General features: G+C 34.0%; 1 protein-coding gene across 1 annotated transcript; it reads left to right on the forward strand.

Moving 5' to 3' along the window:
• Window positions 1–19,360: 19,360 nt before the first annotated feature.
• On the forward strand, window positions 19,361–24,261 carry LOC102627043 (uncharacterized). The gene is made up of 12 exons (XM_006470933.4): window positions 19,361–19,524; window positions 20,180–20,326; window positions 20,441–20,623; window positions 21,135–21,217; window positions 21,331–21,529; window positions 21,844–21,965; window positions 22,159–22,225; window positions 22,571–22,621; window positions 22,719–22,771; window positions 22,899–23,109; window positions 23,340–23,510; window positions 24,004–24,261. Exons 1-12 carry the CDS (start codon window positions 19,450–19,452, stop codon window positions 24,061–24,063), a joined length of 1,422 nt encoding a protein of 473 aa, XP_006470996.2. The 5' UTR covers window positions 19,361–19,449; the 3' UTR covers window positions 24,064–24,261.
• Window positions 24,262–24,572: the final 311 nt, after the last annotated feature.

Raw genomic sequence — 24,572 nt, forward strand, 5'->3', positions numbered from 1 at the left:
AACTTATTTTCTCAAATTTCAAATTCCAGAAGAAGAAGGATAGGCTTCTCAAAAGGCACTTCCAATTAGGGCTTTTAACGCAGAACCCGAAGCAAGATATTTGTTTAGGAAAGGTCACTAGTAATTATATGTTGGGTTTTTAAACAATTGAAGAGGAGGCTGCAAGGAGAAAATTTTGAATGCACAGAAGATATTATGTCGGCCATACGAGAATAATCAGATGAAGATGAAGACACGACAGCAGCTGGAGTTCATGACTTGGCTTCTCTTAATACAATCTGCTCCTAGGAAACTTTCCTGTACGTTTTATACACACATTTCAAAATTTTTGTTATCAGTGGAATCTAATAGGGTCATAACCATTTAAAATCTATTAATTAAAAGAGATATTAAATAATCGATAAATTAATAATTTATTAATTTACAAAGTTATTTACAACTCAGTTAATATACATTTAATTACACATTCAATGCACTTTACCAATATTGAATATGAATTAAACTATACATTCAATTAACCAAAATAGTAAATTCATTGTACTTTTCTACTTAATTAAATAATATTCATGTTACATTAACTTAATTAAATGCATTCAATGAATTAGATTAAAAATAATTTAATTCATATTATTCAATGTATTTAACTAATCATTTAAACAAAAAATAAATACATTGTAATTATCTATGTAGTTAATTAAATAATATTCATGTTAATTAACTTAATTAAATGGTGTTCAATGAATTTGATTAAAAATAATCTTTATATAAATAAACACTAAGTCTTCTTTTATCTTATATTAAATTACTTGAACATTTACAATTACTTCTCATTTGAAATGTGTTCGAAAATCAACCATGACAGATGAGATGCCTAAAGCATTATGCTAGTATAGTAAAGAGCACTCCATATGCAAGCAGAAAAGAATTGCAGTTTTTAAAAATTTTCACTTAAAAATTAGTCAAGGAACAATATCAAATACACTTAAACTATCATCAAAATATCTTTTGATTGACTTAGCAAAGGGTGGTCATGCTAAGCGGCACAAACCATCAAAATTTTCAAACATGGAGAAGATTGTTTATGAATGGTTTCTTGAATACCAAGATTGTGAATATAACAGGAGAACTAATCTTAGAAAAGGCAAGAGAGACTATGAAAATATTAAACCCTAAAGAGACTTTAGAATTCAACTTTTCTCTGGGTTGGCTTGAGAAGTTCAAGTTAGACATGGTATTAAGTCATTTTGTTGTTTTGGGGAAAGTGGATCAATTGATACACAAGACATGGAAAACCAATTGGAGTCCATAAGAGGAAAAATAGATTAGTTTGCCACGAAAGAGGTTTTCAAAATGGATAAAACATTATTGTTTCATAGGTTACAAGCAGATCACTCTCTTGCAACAAAAGAAAGCAAGACAAAGAAATGATTACAGTAATCGTCTGTGATAAGGATGGCTTAGAAAAAATTCCTCTGTGGATCATTGGAAAGTATGCGAAACACGTTGCCTCAAAATGTAAAACATGAAGAGTTTCAATTGTCAATAACGAGCCAACAAAAGATCATAGAAGACTAAGGTGCTTTTTGTGGAATATGTTCAATGGCTTGACAGAAAAATGCTAGGGACAAAATTTCTCTTGGTGACAGATAATTGTCCAGCCCATACAAAAACTATTGAAGGATTACAAAATATTGAGCTATTTTATTTGCCACCTAACATGGCATCAAAAATCCAATCATGTGATGCTGGGATAATAAGAGCTTTCAAGGATGCATTATCGTCGCCGACTTTACTTATATTTGATTGCTTATTTCTTAAGAGAGATTATTAATTTATAGAGGTTTTACTTATTTTACACACAGAAAGATTTGAAGGAAATGCACATATGACCAAGGACGAATATTTGGCCAATCTTAGACGGGCGTAAGCTTTTTTATTACATGTGCAGGAAATAAAACTACCAGTAAAATCTTCTCGACGTTTATTATATATGTATCTGCATGCATTTATTGGTTATGGCTAATTAATTTGGTCAAGTTTCAGAAAAATAATAGGCTTCTCGAAAGGAATCAGAGTGGATTCTCTAGGTCATTGAATTTTGAGATAGTCTGATATTCAATTAATCTCTGTCTGTATCTACGGCCACTCTTTTTTTCTTTTTTCCTTTTTGAGAAAGAAAGAGAGCAAAATTGATTAACACACGATAGTTTTACTTATTAAGCAAGAAAAAGTAGATGGACAGCTGATAAAAATACAATCCATTCAAGAATACAATTACAGTTCATTCAGATTTGATATGTACTTTCATATTAGGAAAATGAGATTCTTACAACAGTTAGTACCACAGTTAGCACAAAACGGTACGTTTTGCTAAGACTATATATTGTCACTGTTACTCATTGACTTCTCAACACACACATCGTTCACATCTCGCTCTCTTCCTCACGGCACACGCTCTCTCGCTCTCTCCCTCACGGCTCGCTGCCACAAATCTCACCAAGCCACCAATCTCTCGTTCATCCTCATCACACTCCGTCGGCGGCTCTCTCTCTCTCCCCTCCAAATCCAGCAGTCGTAGATCAAGGGTCACTCTCTCTCTCCCTCTCCAAATCCAGCCGCCGTGGGTCACGGGCCACTCTGTCTCCCCCCTCCAAAATTCACCGGTCATGTTTTCCACTCTCTTCAAATTTCATTAATCCACTCTCTCCCTCTCTCCCTCTCTCTCTCTGTCTCTGTTTTCCCCATGACATTTTTACCTTATCGGACTGAGAGGGAAAAATCCTTGGTGACCAAATCGACATTGAATTGACTAAACTTGAACCACAATTTAGCTAAAAATATAACAAATTCTCTTTAATCTACAAAAGGCATATCATTTTTTCCGTTCAAGTTCGCAGATCGTTGTTTACAATCGTGATACGAGGGGAATATCTTGCTGAAACAAATGAACACAACTAGTCTCGCTAAACTGAAGTGGAAGAGACCATACACTCTAATGCTACATGTCTGAAAACAATCTGCCTAAAGCTGGAATCTTGATAACCAATTGAATTTACTCTCGGATATTTGTGTACAAAATGTGCCCTGAGAGAGAGAGGGAGAGAGCGTGTCTTGTGAACGGTGCGAGTGAGACAGCTGACAGCCAAATGTGGAGAGACCCACGGCGAGAGGGAGAGAGAGAACACCGATGGACAGAGCACAGAGCAGTCGAGTGGGTGAGAAACACGGCGTTTCGGCGTGAGTGCTGTGGTCCAGTGAGACGAGTGTGTGTAGTCTGCGCTTACGTTTGAGCAAGACGAGTGTGTGTTTTGGAGCAACAGTAATTTGTTTTATAGGTGGCACAAAACGAACCGTTTTGTGCTAACTGTGGTGCTAATTGGTGTGAGAATATCGGTGCTGTTCATATTATGGAAATACACTTTATTTCAATATCACATCACGTGATTCTCATATTAGTGTTGCAATAATACAATCTAGAGACAATATGATATTTTATGTTATCGAAATGATTATTTATGACATTATTATTACCAAAATAAATGATTTTCACAAAATAACACACTTCAAGTTGTAAATTTGTTATGTTTTTAAATCAGCGGTAGCTGCTATAGAAAAAAAAAAAATCTTACATTTGTCACATAGTATTTCAATTTTGTAAATCTAAGATTAGGTAATATTCATCTATTTCATATTGGTATAGGCTAATAAGTAAATGATCTCCAAGGTATAAATTAAGTTGATGTATATACATATATCCAATAAATAAATGTCAATTCATATAAATACTTAGAAATTGTTCTTATATTTGTTAGAAGGGTGGGACTATTGGCACTCAATCAAATGCTTCAGGCACTATTTATTTTGAAAATATTTTTATTACAAAAATATCCTTTCATGAAATAACTGAAAAGAACATAATTACTTAAAAACAAAAATAATTTACACACCCATTTATTATAAATCCTAAATCTTTACTTCTTTAACAATTCATCATCTGAGGCTCATGAAAGATACAAAACCAAAGTTGTAAATTCTTGGTTGGTGTATGGATCAAAACCTCAATGCTTTTACCAATGAGTTTAATTTACATCTAACCAATCACATTAATTTAGAAAAAAATAGATTCCGCAAGTTATAACTTAAAATTCATCAATGAAAATTCAATCAGCAAGAATGAATATTCATAAAGGGAAAAAGCTAAACATTCATGAAAGGGATAAACAATTGCTGCAACTCTTAGCAATCGTGTAAGTTACTCATATTTGTTTTTTGGGATCCCCTATCTTACATGCATGTAAGATACATGCCTCTCACATGAATAGTGTGTGGGTCCCACATATACACTATTCATGTGAGAGGCATGTATCTTACATGCATGTAAGATAGAGTTTGCCTTGTTTTTTAACAAAAACTGTTATCAATTAATAATACACCTATAAAGCCACAAATTTTGAAGTAGTTGTGACCTCTTTCTCCAAATCTTATCTTCTACGTTTATTTTAAGAAAGCAAAGCCAAGAGAATAAAAACAAAGAGAACAAATAAGAAGAAGAATGCTGTGGGTGTTGAAAAAAATAATTATGGTTATTTTTTAGATTTAACCAAGTGTGCATGATAAATATTTAATTTTTAATTTTTACATTTGAGTGTTAAGAGTAATTAAGTGTACGGAGTAAGTTTTAGAGTGGAAATAGCCTTACTAACGTCAAAATCAAACAACTCAACCGTTTGAAAATGGCCGTTGAATATTACTTTGTAAATTAATTGAATTAAACGTGAGAAATTGCTTTTGCAGCAAATGCTTAATTAATCCAACCCCTTTGTTACTTCTACATATATTTGCATTATTTATTCTTTCTTTTGATTGCTGTTCATAAATTAAGCGATATTTTATAATAACAGAGACCACGATCAGTAGCAATGTGTCAAGCAAGAATGCTAAGATCACAAGGCTTTTCATCAGTAAACCATTCTTTTAAGCACATTACAACCTCTTCCGTTATCTGAAATGTTGGGGTTGATCATTACCATTTTTCATCAGCTCTGCGATGAGCAGTCCCTGCAAATCAAAAGTAACATGCTCTCAAGTTTCGTTGAAGGCAAGTTAAGCTAATTCATCAGAACTTGTGACATTAATTAATTTTAAATGACTACATTGAGACCCCAAAAGGATTAGGCAAATTTTTTCAAGATTGGCCGCAAGTTAAAGACATGCATGGTGGCCGGTAGTCAAATGCTTAGCGTCTTCACCTCAAAGAAATCTGAGCAATGTAGTGAAGGAATAGCTTCTAATCAGTACAGCGGAACTACACGGTTGAAAATCAATCGTAGACAGCACTATAAAAGTTAAAACAACAGTTTGTTTTTTTTCCTTTTTTTTTTTCCTTAAGATAAGAATGGATGGAGCCTAAATATAATTCTTAACACTAACTTCTTCATAAGTTGAACTCAAGTTTTGGAATTATTGAACTTCGAATCTAAGACAATCTAAGACCTGCTTCTTAGAAAGGCCGCTTCTTACCATTGATGTTAGACCTTGGCTTCGAGTTGAACTAAATTTATTAGCCAAAGAGACCGGTTGATGGGTCACTTTCATTTGATAGGTGTTCCAACGCAAAGCCAATTATTTTATGCTCTCAAATTTCGTATTGACGATGTTGTCACTATCAAATTATACTAATATTCCCACTAAATAAACAACACTTGGAGTTCAACTTCTATTATCATTTTAAAATCAACGTACGGTAACCAATAGAGAAAATAATCCCTATACTTCTTAACTAATACTTCAATTTTGTTCATCTCAAATGTGAATGGTACATGTAGGGTAATAAGTAAATTAAGTATTTAATTAAAAAAGTGCCACTTGACATATTTTCTGAAAACTGTAGTATTATTTTTAGATATATGAACAATATAAGATTAGATTTTCTTTATTTAAAATTATGATTTTATTTTTCAATATATTCAATACAATAGTGTGAAAAATAAATATATTTTTATCCATCTTATTATTGTATTTGATGAATGCACTAGACGAAAACTTAAGTCATAATTTTATGTTAGAAGAACCATCATCCATTATATAAAGATTATATGGTATTGAACTGTACTATTCCTAAAAATCTGCAAAAGTGGTCTTCACATTCTTTTTTTTTTTAATACTAGTTACGCACCAGATTACTGTATTGCATAAAGATTTACAACTGCTATATAGCAGATATTACACTGATATTTACAATTGGATATATATAACTTCAGATATACATAACTGAAACTTACATTATTATATTAAATTCTATGAAGTACATGCTTAGTAGATAAATAACCCTCACAAACGAAAGATATCTTTACTCCACTCGTATTTCGCAAAAAAAAAAAAGAACTTATAAATATTTAACCTTCAAAATATTTTTGTAGGGGCTTGTGAGAGCAGCAGCCCAACCATCAGGGCAAGGCCCAATGGCCACATTCTTCAAACCAGAAAAGAACTTTGCTTTCTGGCTAACCGTAACAAAAATTAATTATATGGGATAATGTCTATATCTATACATATAGAAACAAGTAGCAGACAGTGCGGGCGTGGGTGATTGACGCTGCAAAACGAATAAATAATCATGCTATTTCAGTTTAAATATTTACTACCGTACTGCATATAATAAATCAACAGAGAGACTTTTTGCCGCTATTTAAAGTTAAAAAATTCAAGTAAGAAGACTCCACTTACTTTGAGTAATATCGAGAATTACAATATTTGAGTCATTTCAGTTTTAAACATTATATGTCTATCAATTGGATAAACTGATTCTTTTAAAATTTTATTGATTTTCCACATGTATCACTTTTTAATGAAACCTTTTAATGCTAAACTAGATTACATTGTTAAATTTTAATGCAGATAATTGGAATATCCTTTCATAGTCATAATACTAAAATGTAAAAATGTAAAGTTCTCCGGCTTTTAGATTTTTATTTCTTTGCACATCATCACCTACAATAAATATTTTTTATGTTGAGTGTCGTATCATTTTATTTGACAAATATGATAGTTCAAATTTTCTTAAAAATTCAAATATAGTTCAAATTAACTGTCAGATTCTTAAAAATTCTAATACCTTTTCTTCTTGTCAGAGTTGATATCATACTGAGTTAAGATAAGATTTATTTTTTAATATATAGTTAAAGTCAATTTTGTATTACTATAAACATATAATGGTAAAACATAGGTGCTTTTTGTCCATTTTGTAAATCAAGGAGGTCTACAATTTTGTTTTTTGGTTGGGGGCGGGGAATCTAGGAGGTTTAATTTTAGATTATCCTCTGAATTGATAATCTTTAAAATAACTCTCAAATTATTATAAAACTCAATCTACGTCTTGTTTTTGGAAAGAAAACAAAAAATTTCATTAATTCACCCCGTTTTTCTTTATCTATTGAATAAAAAAAGAATAAGTTAAAGTTTGCAATAGCTTAGAGAGAATCTTGAAAATTGTCATTTCATGAGGGGAGTAATCCGAAATTCATCCATATAGGTGTAATGAAAGAACGATATATAATGCTTGTATTTGAGTTATTAAACATAGGTATTTTGTAAATCATGGAGGTCTAATTTTTTTTTTGTGGGGGGGGGGGGGGGGAATCTAGGAGGTATATAAGAAGATTTAATTTTGGATTATCCAGTGAATTGATAATCTTCAAAATAACCCTCAAATTATTGTAAACCTCAATCTACCTCTTGTTTTTGTAGAGTAGACAAAAAAACTTTATTAATTTACCCCATTTTTCTTTATCTTTTGAATAAAAATGGAGTACGTTAAAGTTTGCAATAGCTTAAAGACTATCTTCAAGATTGTCATTTAATGAGGGGAGTAATCCAAAATTTATCCATATAGGTGTAATGAAAGAACAATATATACTGCTTGTGTTTGGATTATTATTCTAGTGAAAACTCTCTATAAAAATAACTCTTATATAGTCATAAAAAATTATGATCCCAATTTGGACTAATTGTAAATAGGAATAAATTTTATATTGTAATAAGTTATGAGTTTTATAGATTTTTTTTTCTTAAATAACTTGTCTCCACATAATAATAATAATTTGTATATTGCAAAAAAGTATATACAACATTAATGGCTTAATAAGGGATAAATATTTTTTAAAGTTACAATTATTTATTCTTTAGAGTTGATACCACATCTTTGAACTTAAAGGTACATAATAACTCATTAATATGAACACCTTTTTGTTGATACCAAAGTATTTCTACCTTCTCAAGCATGTTTAGAGATGCATTAAATTGACATGCTCCATTAATTAATTATTAATGTATTTTCCTCTACATTGCTTAGACTAAGGATAATCAAGTTTTAAAAAAAAGAACTAATTATCTACAAAGTTTTAACTTCTTTATAATACATAATAAAATTAGATAGTTCTAACAATATGATTATAAAGAGATCTTACTGTATATTTTGTTTCTCTCTCTTCAATTTTTTTTTTAAAGCATTGACCCGTAGAAATTTTTTTTTTTTGATAAAAAGGGCTCCCTTTAATGCAATTAACAATCGAACAAATACAACTGGCGGGCTGGAATGTTATCCACCCAAAGTACAACGTCAGATTGCTCCAGAGCTAGTCTAGCTAAATTGTGAGCTATTACATTGCTGGCTCTTGGAGTATATTGAATTGATATTTGTTGTTGCCTCTTAATACAAGCTTGCAAATCAGATATGACCCAATAAAGTTCAGTTCTTGTGCTTTTCTTGTTCAAAACCAGATCTACAACCTCCTGTGAATCAGTTTCTATGATTAAAGGCCAACATCCCACATGTTCTGCAATTTCCACACCGAATCTTGCAGCTTCTGCTTCGGCATAGGCTACCTCATGCTGGAAACAAGAAGGTTTCATGGCTGCTGCTATTACTTTGCCTCTAGAATCTCGAATCACAGCCCCCAGACCAACTCTTCTCTGCTCAATCACAACTGATGCATCCACATTAACTTTGAAATAACCTGGTAGTGGAGATTGCCAATTGGAAGTTGCAATAGATTTTTTCTCTAGAGATGTCTGCAGAGGAGGCAACTGGATCTTTTTATAAGAATGAACCACAGCTTCTGCTTTAGCAGCTGATAATTGAGAATCTTCTTTCTTATTTTCAAAGATAAAAAGATTCCTTTCATGCCAAATAGCCCAACAAGTAGCAACTATCAGCTCCATATCTGACTTACTCCTTTTACCTGTCATCTCTTGTAGGAAACCAATCATATCCCCCCCCTCCAGGAGCTTGACTTGATCTTCAAAAGGGGTCAACTTCCAAACTTTTTGAGAAACCTTGCAGCTAACAAGTGCATGATAAGTGGACTCCTCTGTTCTTCTGCATCTCTGACACCATGGGCTTGAGAGGATTTTTTTCTTCCAAAGGTTTTGAGCCGTAGGTAACAAATTCCTTGCAGCTCTCCACATGAAAATCTTTACCTTTGCTGGAAGTTCTAAAGACCAGATGGCTTTCCATGGAGATTGTTGATTGTGTGAGCTGCTAGCTTGGTCTGGAAACTTAAGCTTTAAAGCCACTTGGTAGCCGCTTTTAACTGAATAAACTCCTTTCTTGTCAAAATGCCATAGAGCCTGATCAGAACTTGGTTCTCTTGGGAGAGGAATCTTCATTATCTGCTCTGCATCCTCCTTTAAGAAGCATTGCAGAATCACCTCTTCCTTCCATGAATGATTGTCATCTATCAGCTCAGACACTGTGGATTCTAGAGGTAGCTTTGGTGGTGAGAACGGCTTGAAAGTGGTAGGTCTTGGCAGCCAACAATCTTGATAAATCTGCACGCTCTTCCCATCTCCAATCCTCCATCTTAGACCTTTCTGAATTACATGCTTTCCCCACAAAATGCTCCTCCAAATATAAGAGGGTTTTGATCCTATGTTGGCATGCAAAAAATCTGAATTCTTGAAATATCTAGCCTGTAGAACTTTCGCAACTAAAGAATCAGGATATTGGATCACTCTCCAGCCTTGTTTCGCAATCATGGCTTGGTTGAAGCTGGATAGGTCTCGGAAACCCAACCCCCCTCTACATTTGGCCTGGCACATTCTCTCCCATTTAGCCCAGTGAATTGACCTCTGATCTGGCTTTGAGTTCCACCAAAATCCAGCGATAGCTTTCTGTATATCCTCACACAATCCCAAAGGAAGTTTGAAAACGCTCATAGCATAGGCAGGTATTGCCTGAGCTATTGCTTTGATAAGGACCTCTTTCCCTCCACTTGAAAAAAACTTTGACTGCCATGTAGAAAGCTTGCTTATGATTCTGAGCTTTATGTCTTGGAAAAGGCATCTCTTATTTTTACCCACCATTGAAGGCAGCCCCAAGTATTTTTCATGTCTTGAGACTACTTGGAGCTGGAACAGATTCTTTATTGCAGAAATATGCTCTGACTTTGTTTTCCCACTAAAGAACATAGAAGACTTCTCAAAATTGAAAATTTGACCTGAAGCTGCAGCATAACAATCAAAAATTCCTTTTAAGTTGGTGCAATCTTCCATTCTTGCCCTTGTGAAAATCAAACTGTCATCAGCAAAGAGAAGATGAGTAATGGACAACTCTTTGCTGAACCTCAGACCTTGAATCAACTGCATTTGTTCTGCTTGGAAGAGCATGTTTGAAAACACTTCTGCACACAAGATAAACAAATAAGGGGACAACGGACAGCCCTGTCTTAAACCTCTTTGTGGCTGGATCAAGCCCTTGGCAACTCCATTTATCAGCACTGAAAAGGATGATGTAGAGATGCATCTCATAATCAAATCTACCCATTTAGAAGAAAACCCCAATCTTTCCATAGTGTATCTCAAAAAGTTCCACTCTACCCTATCGTAAGCCTTACTAATATCCAATTTCAAAGCTACCAGCCCATTCTTTTTGCCTTTACTATGTCTTATTTTATGAAGACATTCATACCCTATAATTATATTGTCTGTGATAAGCCTATTAGGGATAAAGGCACTTTGAGTGGGAGAGATTACAAGATGCAAAACCTGTTTTAATCTATTAGCAATTGTTTTTGCAATAATTCTATAAATTACATTGCACAAGCTAATAGGCCGATAATCCATAACCCTCTTAGGTTTAGCAATCTTTGGAATTAGAGCTATATAAGTGTGGTTTAAAGGAGCTATGTTACCTCCTTCATTGAGGATATAAAGGCACGTTGTTAACACTCCCTTGCTCACTGATTTCCAATGCTTTTGGAAAAAGACAGCCGGTAAACCATCTGGACCCGGAGCTTTTGTTGGATGCATCTGGTTCAAAGCTGTTACTATCTCCTCTTCCGAAAAAGGCTGGTTCAGCTGATCATTGGTCTCTGCATTCACCTTGATTGGCATGTTTTTTAGGGCAGCTTCCAGCTGATTCTGTGAAGGGTGCGTTGTCGTAAATAGCTTGTCAAAATAATCGCAAAACAGCCTGTCAACTTCCTCAGCTTCTTCTCTCCACTGCTGGTTCTCATCGTAAATTCCCCTTATAGTATTTTTCCTCTTCCTCGCCGAGGCTTTGGAGTGGAAAAATTTTGTATTCTTGTCCCCTTCCTTGAGCCATACAGCCCTCGATCTTTGTCTCCAATAAATTTCCTCCTCGATCAACATCTCATCAATTTGTCTCTCAATAAGCTTTATGTCCTCCCCGCTAGAATAATGCTCATTTCTTGCTCTAATAATCTTTAATTCATGCATCAGACCTTCTAATTTCCTTTTTCTGCCTCCAAATTCCGTCTTGCTCCATCTTACCAATTCTGCCATAGAGTCATTTGCCTTCTTTTTAAACCAAGCAACAGGATTCCCAAGACTCCAGTTATTGTCATCAACCCACTCTTGCTTTACTATCTCTTTACATCTTTCATACGGGCTCCACATATCCTCATAATGGAACCTTGTGAACGATCTTCTTCTGTGCTTAACTCCTCTTCCTTTTTCTTCCACTTCCAAAATAATCGGATTATGGTCAGATGTCCAAGTTTCTAAGTGCAGAGCAGCGTGTTCCTGAAAAATGGTTCCCCACTTCCGACAACACAAAAATCTATCTAATCTTTCTTCCACCAAATGAGGCCCAAATCTCCTGTTTGACCAAGTAAATGGACGACCTATACAGCCCAAATCACTCAATCCACAATCCCTGACTGCTGCTCTAAAATTATTAACAGCTGACACACATCTATTATTTCTCCCTGTTTTCTCATTCAGAAGCAATATTTCGTTAAAATCGCCAAAACAAAGCCACGGCAGTGGGGATAAACTTGCTAACCTACGCAACAATGTCCAGGTGTTGTGTTTTTGCTCTGCCTCTGGATGCCCATAAACACCCGTACATCTCCAAAAACTGCCATTTTCGAAATTCACTATAGCATCTATATGATGCTTACTAAAAGATTTAACCTCTACTACTACCTCCGAATTCCATAAAAGAGCTAGGCCACCTCCAAGACCACTCCTATCTACCGCAAGACAATTATCGAACATTAAATCCTTACCTCTTCTTTGCATTTGCTTAGGCTCCAGCTTAGTCTCACACAAAAACAGTATCTGAGGCCTTTGCATTTGGAGAACTTTTTTTGTTTCTCGGAACGCTCGTTCGTTCCCCAACCCACGAACGTTCCAGCTCATGATCCTCATTGATGTCGGCGGGGCTGGTAACCAGCCTCCGCCGCTGAATTTTGTGGCCCCCTTGTTTCCAGTTCCATCGATGAATTTTGAGACACCATTGTTTCCTGCTCATTCTCTCCATTGACCCGTAGAAATTTAATTCATAACTAAAAGATACTCTTTTCTTTTTCCTTTTTCTCTTAAACAAATTCATTTCATTTCAACGAAATCAAAGAGTACACAATTTACTTCTGCTGGAAAACCCTCCAACCAAACTACAGTTTCAGTAAAAGCCAACTTCGCTAACATATGAGTTATTAACTGTTTAGAGACTGAAAGAGCATTGCACGTTTACACTTATCCCCTCCAATTTTGAATTTTATATCCGTTATGAATGTGACCTAATCTAGACCAAATGTGTTAAATGGGCTTTTATAATTTGAAATAGTACATACGAATCATGAATTGACAACATTAAATATTATACATTATGTCATTTTATTTTAAATATTTAGAAATTATTCCTCGATCACCTCGTAAATTGTTTCTCTGTCACCTCGTACTTATAAAAAGTGTAAATATAAGCACGAAGATTTTATAATAATGTCTTTGCAGCACATTACATTACATTTTGCTTTTATATGAATGAGTTACTTTTTCATTAATCTCTTGTCAATTATTATTAATATTAATTTTAAATTTTTAGTTAAAGTAAAGTTTCGATAATTAAAGGGTATAATAATAAAATACTAGTTTTCATGTCCATTTTTTGATCAAGGAGTTCTACAATATGTTTGCAAATCTTGGAGGTATGAACGTAATGAGAAAAAAAAATCTAGTTCGTGCATGCTTGTTATTATTCTTATTCAATAACTACAGTTTATGTACTTGAAATTTTTCTTCAAAAAAAAAAAATGACTAGGACAAAATCTTATTCCATAGAACTATATACTTTTTGTCATAAATAGAACACTATATGTCAGGTTATAAAGTGGATTCTTCGGGATATAGATTTTTTGTTATTAAAATATAAACTTTATTTAATTTCTTTAAAACGACCACATGTTGTTTGTTATAGATAATACTACAGCTCTATCAAATTTGTACATCTTGTAGAAAGGTTTCATTTTCCAAGTTGAAAAATTTCAGATGTACTCCCTGACAATGATATTTCTAGCGAAAAATACAACCAAAGTTGTTGAACGAGGAAGGAAATGTGGAGGAACATCAGATGTAGGAAGGAAAGAAGGAGATGAAGATCATGAAGAAAATTTAAGATTATTGAATCAGCGATTTACCAGATATTATTTGAGGTGAGAAATATAAACTTCAGACTTATAATGCAATTTCTCATGTACTTAATTTCTTTATTTATGAACACCTTGTATCATGAATTATTCTCTGTTATCATCAGATTCAAAATTTTATGATTTACCAAATGGAACTATACTTTTTGTTTGAGGGAAATACTCCGACGAGACCAGACGTGATGAACAGATGTTTGGTGGCAGAAGTTTGCGAGCAGGTGTGTCCTGTAAGAGCCAGGTAGCAGGGGAACAGGGGCAGGAATATCCTGCTCATCCACGAGCACGTCATCCGCGAGGCCAATTTCCTGTAAGAAGCATAAAGTCATTCCTGCTATATTCTCGCTAAGGGTTTATTCGAGGAGACCCGGTCAACGACAGTTGGCAAGGCATGCTCTCTAGCCCGAGAATCTAGGCACGAAGGCCACGCAACCACCCACGACTACGGAAATGGGGAATCCACGTTCGAGAGGTGGGAGGATAACGGGCGTAGACTGTGGAAAACTGGGATTCAGAGGAAGCCTATAAAAAGGTAGCCAACGAAGGTAAAAGGGTTAGCAATTTTGAGATTAGAAGAGATATAAAAGCAATTCTAAAAGAGAGAAAACAACCTAACAACCATAAGATTTGTGGCAAGCGTTCCCCGAACCTTCATATCTAACTTGAGCGTCGGAGGGTTTGCGCCGGGAAAACAACCGGCGTACTCTGACCTGTCTGTGTGCGCAGGAACCTCTGGAGAAGAATCTTTACGAGGAGAGATCCTGGTCGTGGTGAAGTTGATCGAGCAGAGACCCTGGTCGTAGAACGAGGACAACCAGAATCTCGCATCATGGATCGTCTGCTCACAGGTTATCTGCTCATGGATTGCCTGCTAATGAGTTATCTGCTCATGGATCGTCTGCTCATGGATTATCTGCTCATGGGTTTTCTGCTCACAGAACATCTGCTCATAGAAAATCTGCTCATGGTGCTAACTAATCATCAGCTTCCCACCAAACAAATTTAATGATGATGCAAGGATCTGAGATCTAACCAACTCATCCGGATTTCGGCATCAACACTTTTTTCACCGTAAATTGGTTGTCACCCACCAAAAGGAACTCCCTTTGTAAATGGTACAGTTGTCGCCCACCAAAAGAACTCCTTTGCAAATGATGCAACTATACCATTACATAGATCAGAAAAGTTTGAGTCTAATAAAGTATGCCCATTTTGATTTCACTGGATTGATCTTTGGTTGCCGACGGTGGCATTGTTACAGTTGATGGCACACTGACATAGCTATTTGGGGGTAAATTTTAAAATGATATTTGTTGACTAATAAATAAATGACACATAAATAATTATAAGGGTAAAATACACAAAATACTTAGACAGTATAAATATGTCATTTGGAAGAATTTATTACATTTGATGGGTTTGGAAATCATCGGTCAAGGTTAGACACTTTTAAGATATTTATGAGAAAAAATAAATCTAATACAAAAGAATATTCTTCTCATTTTTTACTCAATGACACATAACTTTAAAATATTCTCATTTTTAACCTAAGAGTGACACTTATCTTGACTTTTATGCACTCTCTTTATCATTAACTTCTATTATATAAATGCCTTATTAAACCCATATGAGGGGGCCTCCTCTTTCTCTCCCTTCTTTCTTTCTATCCTTTAGATCACCACCCACTTTTTTATTTTCAGAAGGTCATTTTTATTCTCTACCTTCATTATCGTCTTCATCATATTACCATTCTCCACACCATTATTCATTATCTTCATCCTTATCAACACCAAACATTTCTATATAACTATTTAGCCTATTTATTTATCTTGAATAATATAAAATCTTATGTAACCTCTCAGTTATATTGTGGATTAATGATGGCCTACTTTCGTTGACGTAAGTCAAAGGCTGAACCACGTAAACATTGCGTATTCTTCATATTTATATTTATTTCACACATTTTCAATTTGAGGTCCAAATTGTGTTTCATGTATGAGCTTACCTAAGTTACTCTAGTTATGGTGAATATTTTGTTAGACCACCTGAGCTACTCTTAAGCACACATTTTTCCTCCATCTCAACTTCTTAAATTAACTCTGATAAGGCTCCACTGAGCTCTCCTTATTATTCCTCATATAATCACCTCAGCTTACTATGCACATTACTTTATCTTACCACCCAATGTATTTCAACTAAACCACTTACCCCAAATATTAGAAAAACACACCTAAATCCAAACTAAGCACAAGTTTCCCTAAAATATAAATTTATTTGTTTGAATTAGATTTGAGTTAGACCCAGTGAGAACCACTCAATTGGTTCCAATTATATCCTAACCAAAATTTGGTGAAAACAATAGCCAATGATTTTTTTTTAATTTTAATTTATGCTAGTAAATATTAACTAATGGTTTTAGTGTAAAGGCGGTTTTCAAAATATATATTTTAGTAACGGTATTTTTGGTGTTTTATCTTACAATATCAATAATCATATTTCTAGAAAGCTACTTTTAAAAATCTATCAATTCTGATTATTTAAATATCAAATTATTTAATTATAATCAATTTTGAATTGAATTTATCAAACACACCCAAAAGGCGTAGTCAATGGAAGGTTAGTCTAGGAAGGAAATTGCTATAAGAAGCACTTTATCAAGTTACTTAATATAAGATGCATTTTATTGTGGAATCAGATGCTCAAGAGATTGTTAAGTTAGTTAACAACAATCGGGGCTGCAGATCCGAGATTTTTTGGACCATTTCAGACGTACAGAACATGTTGAAGAGCTTTAGCTCAGTTTGTGTCCAATATGCTAATAGATCTTGTAATGCGATAGCCCACTCTTTAGCTAAGCTAGCTCTAGAGATGCTCGAAACTATTGTTTGGATGGGTTCATACCCTCCCTACTTGTTGTACTTATTTTCTTCTTTAAGTTGAAATGAAGGTATTTTCCACTCAAAAAAAAAAATATAAGATGCATTTTATACATATACTCCATAAATGGTGATCATTAAACAAACATTGCTTCTGTCTGCAGCAACTCCACCTCCCAAGGCTCAGCCACTGAAAGAAGAAAGATGTTAACCCCACTGGAGGTCATGAGACAACTTACTGAGGATCGTCCAGGTTTCGTTCTGCAAAATGTTTAATCTTCTATTTCATTTATTTTAATCATCTTATTGATTAGTTACTAACCATTTTTTTTTCTTCTGTCGACATGTTTAGTTATTTTCTTTGCAACTTTTAATTACTATGTAAGACTGTCAAGTTATTAATTCATGAAAAGTGTATTTTCAAAATAGTGGCCTAATTAACATTTTCTATATTTATTAGATAACACTCTAAATTCATTAATTTTGGTTTGTGTTTGGTAGGTGGATTTGCTGATGACGACAGGGTTGCCAGGGCACATGACTTAGCGTCTCTTAAACTCCGGGTCTCCAATAAACTTTCCTGTACGTTTTAATATCAGAGGAAAAAGAAATCGTACATTTCAAATATTTTGTTAATAATTTGGTTAATTGGCTTTTTATTTCTTAATTAATATATGAGTTTGGCTATTTTGAGTTGATCTAAGGTAGAGTACCCCTTCATAACCACACGATTAAAATTATAATAAATTTTTTATTATTTATCATTTTGCGTGTGTGATTGAGATTCGTACTCTATGATAAATCTGCTCCACATATCAATAGCCTTAATATATATATATATATATATAGCAAAGTGACCGTCAGAAGAATTTGGAGGAAGTGCACCATATGACCAAGGAAGAATCTTTGACCCAATCTTAGATGGTAAGCCTTTTCTAATTGCATGTACGTAAAGTAAAAGTAGAGGGCAAAGGCTTCATAACACCTACACATGTACTTAATTATTAGTCATGGCTTTATAATTAACTTGCAAAATTAGTTTCAGAAAAAAGTTTAGCTTCTCAAAATTGCTTCTTATTACCGCAGAGCCTCTAGCTAATTGATTTTGGAAGTCTCTTTATATCTTTTGGGTCCTGTTTAGTATTATGACTGAGCAGGCAAATCTACAATATATTTATTGTTTTTATCAAATTTATTATTTAAAAATCATATTTACCATATATTATTAATTTTTATTTTTTAGTTATAACATCTCAATAACAAACAGAACCTCATTCTGTATATTTGATTGTATATGTGTGTGTATACACACACACATACATGTATTAATATATACATACAGACAATAATTAATGCTTCTGATGATGCAGAAACCCGGACTTTAAGAAATGGCAAATTGGCAAGCAAGGCTGGAAAAATTAAAGAAACCAAAGCAATTTACCTGGGAAGATTTTGTAAGGCAGTTTCACTTTGCTGAGAAGATCGAAGAGTTCTCAGATCACAAAAGCAGCTTCATTGTTGTGGAGACAATATAAAGACTCAAAGAAAATGGTGTCAAAGCTTCGAGTGAGAATAAAAAGAGGAAATTCTAATGGAAACACTGTAAAAATAAAATATGTGTAGCTCAAATAGTATACAAACCGTACATTTTGCCTATATTATATTCAAGCTTTGTAGCTTTAGATCCCTCGGAGGAATATTAAAAAGAAGTTGGTTTTGGGGGGGGGGGGGTACTCTCTTCAAGGTGTACGAGAAGTCTTTGTAGCCAATTCCACTTAAACCTCGAAAATACAAGAGTTTTTAGGTAATTTTTTAAAATATAGGGATTAATAGATTAATTAATTTAAACTATATAGATAAAAAAAAATTTACCTCTTCTTTGACCATGTGATTTTTAGGCAGTTTTATTTGACTATTCACAATTCACTTAAATTCTAATTTTAGGGAAGATAATGGTTTAAAATTTTGATTTGGGCCCATCCCTCTACATAAAATGCAAATCTTTGTTCAAAATATGTCAAAGCTACTTCTAAAATATAAAAGAAAATCAACGTCTATAATACACATGAGAAAACATATTAAGTCTTGATTCACTCATAAAAGTGTTTTGACAATTGATCTTTGTAAATTATTAAGACGCTATTTGAGAGTAAAGAAAACAATGGTTTTACTAGGTAAAGTAAAAGCAAAAATTTTTCAATCAGGATTAAAGTTCGAGACAAGTTGATAATGTTGTAAATGAATTTATAATATTGTAAAATAGTGAAAAAGACAGTTACAACATTGCAAATTCCTTTCAGATTTTAATTTCGAAACTAAAACTAACTCAAAGTAAAAATATGAAATTATAACAATAAAACTATATTCTAACCTCGATAGTCAGTTAAATAAAACTGATCGAAAATTATTTGGTGCCAAAAATTAAAGTTAAATAATATCATTTATAATAAGTAAATGTTGAAGAAAGAAAAAAAAAAAGATTGTAAAACTAAAACAACAATGCTAATATATATGCCTTGTAGGTTGCCACGTGGAAGATATATAATCTTTTATTTTCCAATTTTGATGGGTTCAATGTTTCTTCTCTTTCGAGTTCAGAGACCGGAACCCAGTTACGAAAAAATAGTATGGCAGCAGTAGCGGTAGTAGTAAGCAGCTACTGCAAGCCTTCGCCATTTCTCCGTCGATTTTCTCCCAAGCTCGTAACTTTCTTTTCTCTCTTGCAAATTAGTAGTATAATTTTTATCATGTTTTGTTTTAATTTTAGCTTCTTTATTTTTGTTGTTGTTGTGGTTTGTTTGTTTCTCCAATTTCAGTAATTTAATGTAGTTTTTATTATGAAGTTAAAGTGTATTTGGTCAAAAGCTGATTTTGATTAAAAAGAAAGTGTTTTTCGTACGTGTTTCCTCAGAAGCGCTTCCTGATGCATCATTACTTCTTTCTTTAAATTGATAGGAAATTGAAAATGAAATGAATTGATTAGGCTATAAGATAAATGAATCCCCGACAAAATCAAGAAAAATGTTGATGCTAATATTTGTAAGCCTGTTATGATTCATTCAATGTTATTGGGGCACCAGTCCAAAATTGGGTTTGATGAGTGAATCTGACTCAAAAGGTTAAGAGAAGTGCAGGCTTTATTTAATGTTGTGTTGAAAAGGATTAAGATGAAAGATTCTGGAATCTTTTTAACAGAATGCTGTCCAAAGTTCCCTGATGAAGGCTTGCAGTTGTGTTGCATGTGCTAATAAAAAATGGTTGCTGGTGCTGGTTAAATCATTACTGTTTTGTTTATTGCCAGATTTTGATGCTGATAATGTTCATTTGATTATAGGCGTTTGATTTTTGAAATTGTAGGGGAGATCACCATGTAGACACAGTTTTGGGAGACAGGTGCAGTCGTCTCGAATTTGTGCATTGTTTTGGGGAACTAAGAAGTCTGTGCAGCAACAAGTATTGGACTCTTCGCTGGGAGATTTCACTTTAACAGGGTCAGGATCAGAGGTGTTCTCTTTTGATGGTCCTATAACAACTATGATTATATGGATGCTATCTATACGTGGTTGTGTTTAGCGGCTTTGTCCTTCAGCTAATGCATATTATTGATGCTAAATTCAGGGAGTTGCTGAAAATGATGGAGGGCCTAAGAAGATATGCCTTTCAGTTATTTCTTCAATCTCAGAGGTTTCAGCAAATGACTGGGACACATGTGCTCTGGATGCTACAGGCCCTGAGAAATTTAATCCATTTCTTACCCATGGGTTTCTTTCGAGCTTAGAAGAGACAGGTTGTGCCGTGAAGGTAAATAATTACTTCAGCGTGCTGCATCTTTTTTAGTTTTATTAATAGTTGCTAATCAATTTGGACATCTAGCAAGTACGGAATTCAAATTTACTGTTAATTAACCCTTTATAGAGGCTTCTTCATTGAGCATGTACCTCGTTAATTCTGGTTCCCAAATTTCTCCTGCCTTAGAAAGGTAGGCTTTTTTCATTTGTTTTCTCAACATTACAGAAAGAGCTATCATATAAGTTTTGTTTTTTACTTTTTAACTTCGAGTTCTAAAGTATAGCATTTCTCGATCTTTTTTTTTTCTTTTTGGCATTCATTTTTGGATCTTTCCTTGAGTGACCCAAAAATGTTAACATTCAGAAAAAAATATAAACAATTATTAGACGCCTTTGCCTAAATTAATTTGTTCTGATTATTTTTGTTGTTTTGTCTACAGTGCTATTCTTCTTTGCAATATGATCAATCTAAACATCCTGAAGATTCCACATTTATTTTAGTTTTGTCTGTAAACTGTTTTCAGGAGACAGGATGGACGCCGTGCCATATTGTTGTCAAGGATGAGTGTGAAAATGTTTTAGGTGTTGTTCCGCTCTATCTTAAAAGGTTTAGCATCTACTGCAGCAAGATCTCATGTAGCTTCCTATATAATTCTTTCACAAGCTTCACTTCAACCGCTTTATTGACTATTTCTCATCACTTTTATTTTGGATATGCAGTCATTCCTATGGTGAATTTGTTTTTGATCATTCTTGGGCAGATGCCTACTATGGATATGGAGAACGATATTATCCGAAGTTCCAATGTTGTGTACCTTTTACTCCAGTAACTGGTCCTAGAATTTTATTACGTAACACTTCGATCAAAGATCAAGTTATTGATGTTATAATTTCTGCTATGAAGGATCTTACTGCCAAGGTATTGTATGAATCAAATAAAAGCTACGGCTATGCGCGAAGTTGTTGTTCTCTTTTCATTTCATTTGAAGCCATATTCACATAAAAATTTGTTTGCAGATTTTCATATCCTGGACTTGTTTTTTCTTTTCTTCTCCCCCCCCAACCCCAAAAAAAAAAAAAAAGAATAAATATTCATTTCTTAGTCCATTCTTTATATTTGATAATGCGAGAGAAATGATTCTTTGTTTCAAAAGATCGCTACCATACTGTGGTTGGCTACCAGGATCATCTGCTGTGTCTTGACCTCTTTATGTGACTTCATATTTCTGACAGTCTCGGGTTTCATCACTGCACATTACCTTCCCATCAGAAAATGAGTGGCATAAACTGGGGGAGAAAGGTTTCCTTCAGAGGATTGGAATGCAGTACCACTGGAGAAATCGTAACTACAAAAAGTTAGTAGTGTCTATCCTGTTTCTTTATTGGTAAAATGTCATTTTGTAATATTGAGAAATTGGTTTACAAGGCTGTCTCACTTTATTTTGTTCCATTATATTCAATGCCAAGGGTTCGCTCCTGGCCAATTCATCATCTGTTTTATCATGTACAAAGATGGAAATGATAAAAAGTTTCCATCTATGGGTGCAGCTTTGATGAGTTCTTAATGGATATGAAGCAAAATAAAAGGAAAAATATTCGTCAAGAGCGTAAAAAGGTTGTTCTTTTCCAAACTTTTGTTCTTTTACAAGAGAAATGTGATGATTTGAGTCCTTAACACTATTGAGTTATAGCATCAGTTAAAGAACCAGGTTAACATTGTTACTTTTATTGGTGTCAATTTGGTAAATATAACCTTTATTAGGTACTTTGAATGTGCTGATGTTTTCTTTCAATGTCAAATATGTGAATCCTTGTGAATTGTAACATTTTTGAACATAATATCTTCCTGCAACAATATTTTATATATGTTCTCGACTTCTGAATAGTTTGGAAATCAGTTGGCTTCTTTGTTTGGTTCATGCAACTGGCTAATGATCTTGAGCGAAATTTCTTGACGCAGATTTCTGCACAGAATTTGACCATGAAACGGCTCCGAGGTCATGAGATCAAGGTATTTAGTGATAGTTCTAGCATTTTTAACGGGAGAATGTAGGGATCAATCAGTAAATTCTTGAGCTCTTAATTTCACTTAATGATTGTCCTGTTAGGCTAAGCATTGGGATTCCTTCTACCGGTTCTACAAGAACACCACTGATAACAAGTTTGTTCCTTATCCTCAAATCCTTTGTGATTGTTAAGTACATATATGAATTTCTCACATCTGCTTGCCTTAAATTTTCCAGACCCGAAATTGTTAGGTCTTATATATATTGTGGATTTTTCCTTAGGTGGGGCAGTCCTTATCTAACAAGGGATTTCTTCCATGACATGGGATCAAAGATGAAAGATCAGGTGCTACTTGTTGTCGCTGAAGATGGAGATGAACTTGTCGCTGGAGCATTAAATCTTATCGGCGGAGACTCGCTTTTTGGTCGTCTGTGGGGTTGTCACCCTCGAGCCTATTATCCCAGTTTGCATTTTGAAGCATGCTATTACCAGGTATATTTCTTATCTCTTAAACATTTCTAGGTAGAAGAATAATCTGGAAAATGGTGGGTGTAAAAACCAATGGCAAATCTGAGAGCTGGAGTATGAATAAGGTTAAGCTAATTGACAAAGGGATATTTCTTGGGGTATACGTTGCTCAAGTTCTGATGATATACTAAAAAGCAAACTAGATTATGAATTCAAACAGAGTTATTTATTTTTGGTATCTTGTGGCACTTCAGGCAATAGAAGCAGCTATAGAACTAAGTCTGAGCGCTGTTGAAGCCGGAGCACAGGGAGAGCATAAGATTCAGCGGGGTTATCTACCGGTGACAACTTACAGCTGCCATTACCTTCTGCATGAAAATTTCAGGAAACCTATAGAGAACTTTCTAGTGCGTGAATCAACTCAGGTACCACAAAACATCCCATTCTAATTCATATACAGATATTTTTAGGACATCTTGTCAAAATCAGAACAGCAATTTTTGAACAAAGTGCTGCTTGCTTAACGATTTTATTCACTCTGTTTATTTGCTTCTTGAATCTTGCTATTCTCTATTTTTGATGTTCTCATGTAACCTCCTTTATGGAACTGGATATCATGATAACTTTATTGTAAATATGCAATATCCATGTTAAGATTAGTCCTAGAAACCCATAAGAGTTTGTGTTTTATAATATCAACATCTCTTTTTTTTTTTTTTTTGCTTTCGCAATCATTTATACAATTTCTGCTGAATAAGATCACTCATAGAAAAAGAGAGAGAGAGAGAGAGAGAGAGAGAGAGAGAGAGAGAGAGAGAGAGAGAGAGACTTGCCCTTATGAAATTTAGCTTTCTTGTTTATACGTCTTCCTTTCTTCTTTCCTTTCTTTCTTTTTTCATTTTTTTTCTTTTTTTGCAGGTTAACCTTGTGATGAAGCTCTTACATGAATCTGGTCCATTTAAGGATGGTATAAGATAAAAATACAAGGTAGTTGCCTTGTTGAAAAGGAAAGCAGTATTTCCTGTATTCTCATAACATTGTAAATGCAATCTTGAACTTCTTGTAACTATAATTATCAAGATCTTATTTCAAGCTTTTGTACATAATATGGAAAAACATTGCAAATATAAAATGAAGCTGGTAATAACATACATTTGCTCTTCTTCAATTAGAAAATTGTGAGCAAAATAAATCTTTGAATTTTTCTTTCAGAAATATTGCCTCTTCTTTTCTGCCTGGAACTTTGTTGTAGCAAAACTACTAGGGAAATCATATATTTTGTATCACATCTTGGATGGGAGATGCTACTAGGGAGCACAACCAAATTTGCCAAATTTTCTTACGCCCTGTTCGGTATTATGATTGAACAGCTGCAAAATTATAGCACCCCTATTCCTTCGGTGAAAGTTTCCGTGGCATTTTCACGCCCCTCTACTGAGAGGTGTTCCTTGTTGATAGAAATCAGCAAAGATCTTGTAAAATGAAAA

Source organism: Citrus sinensis, chromosome 5 (genome assembly GCF_022201045.2).
Source record: "Citrus sinensis cultivar Valencia sweet orange chromosome 5, DVS_A1.0, whole genome shotgun sequence".
Lineage (NCBI taxonomy): Eukaryota > Viridiplantae > Streptophyta > Magnoliopsida > Sapindales > Rutaceae > Citrus > Citrus sinensis.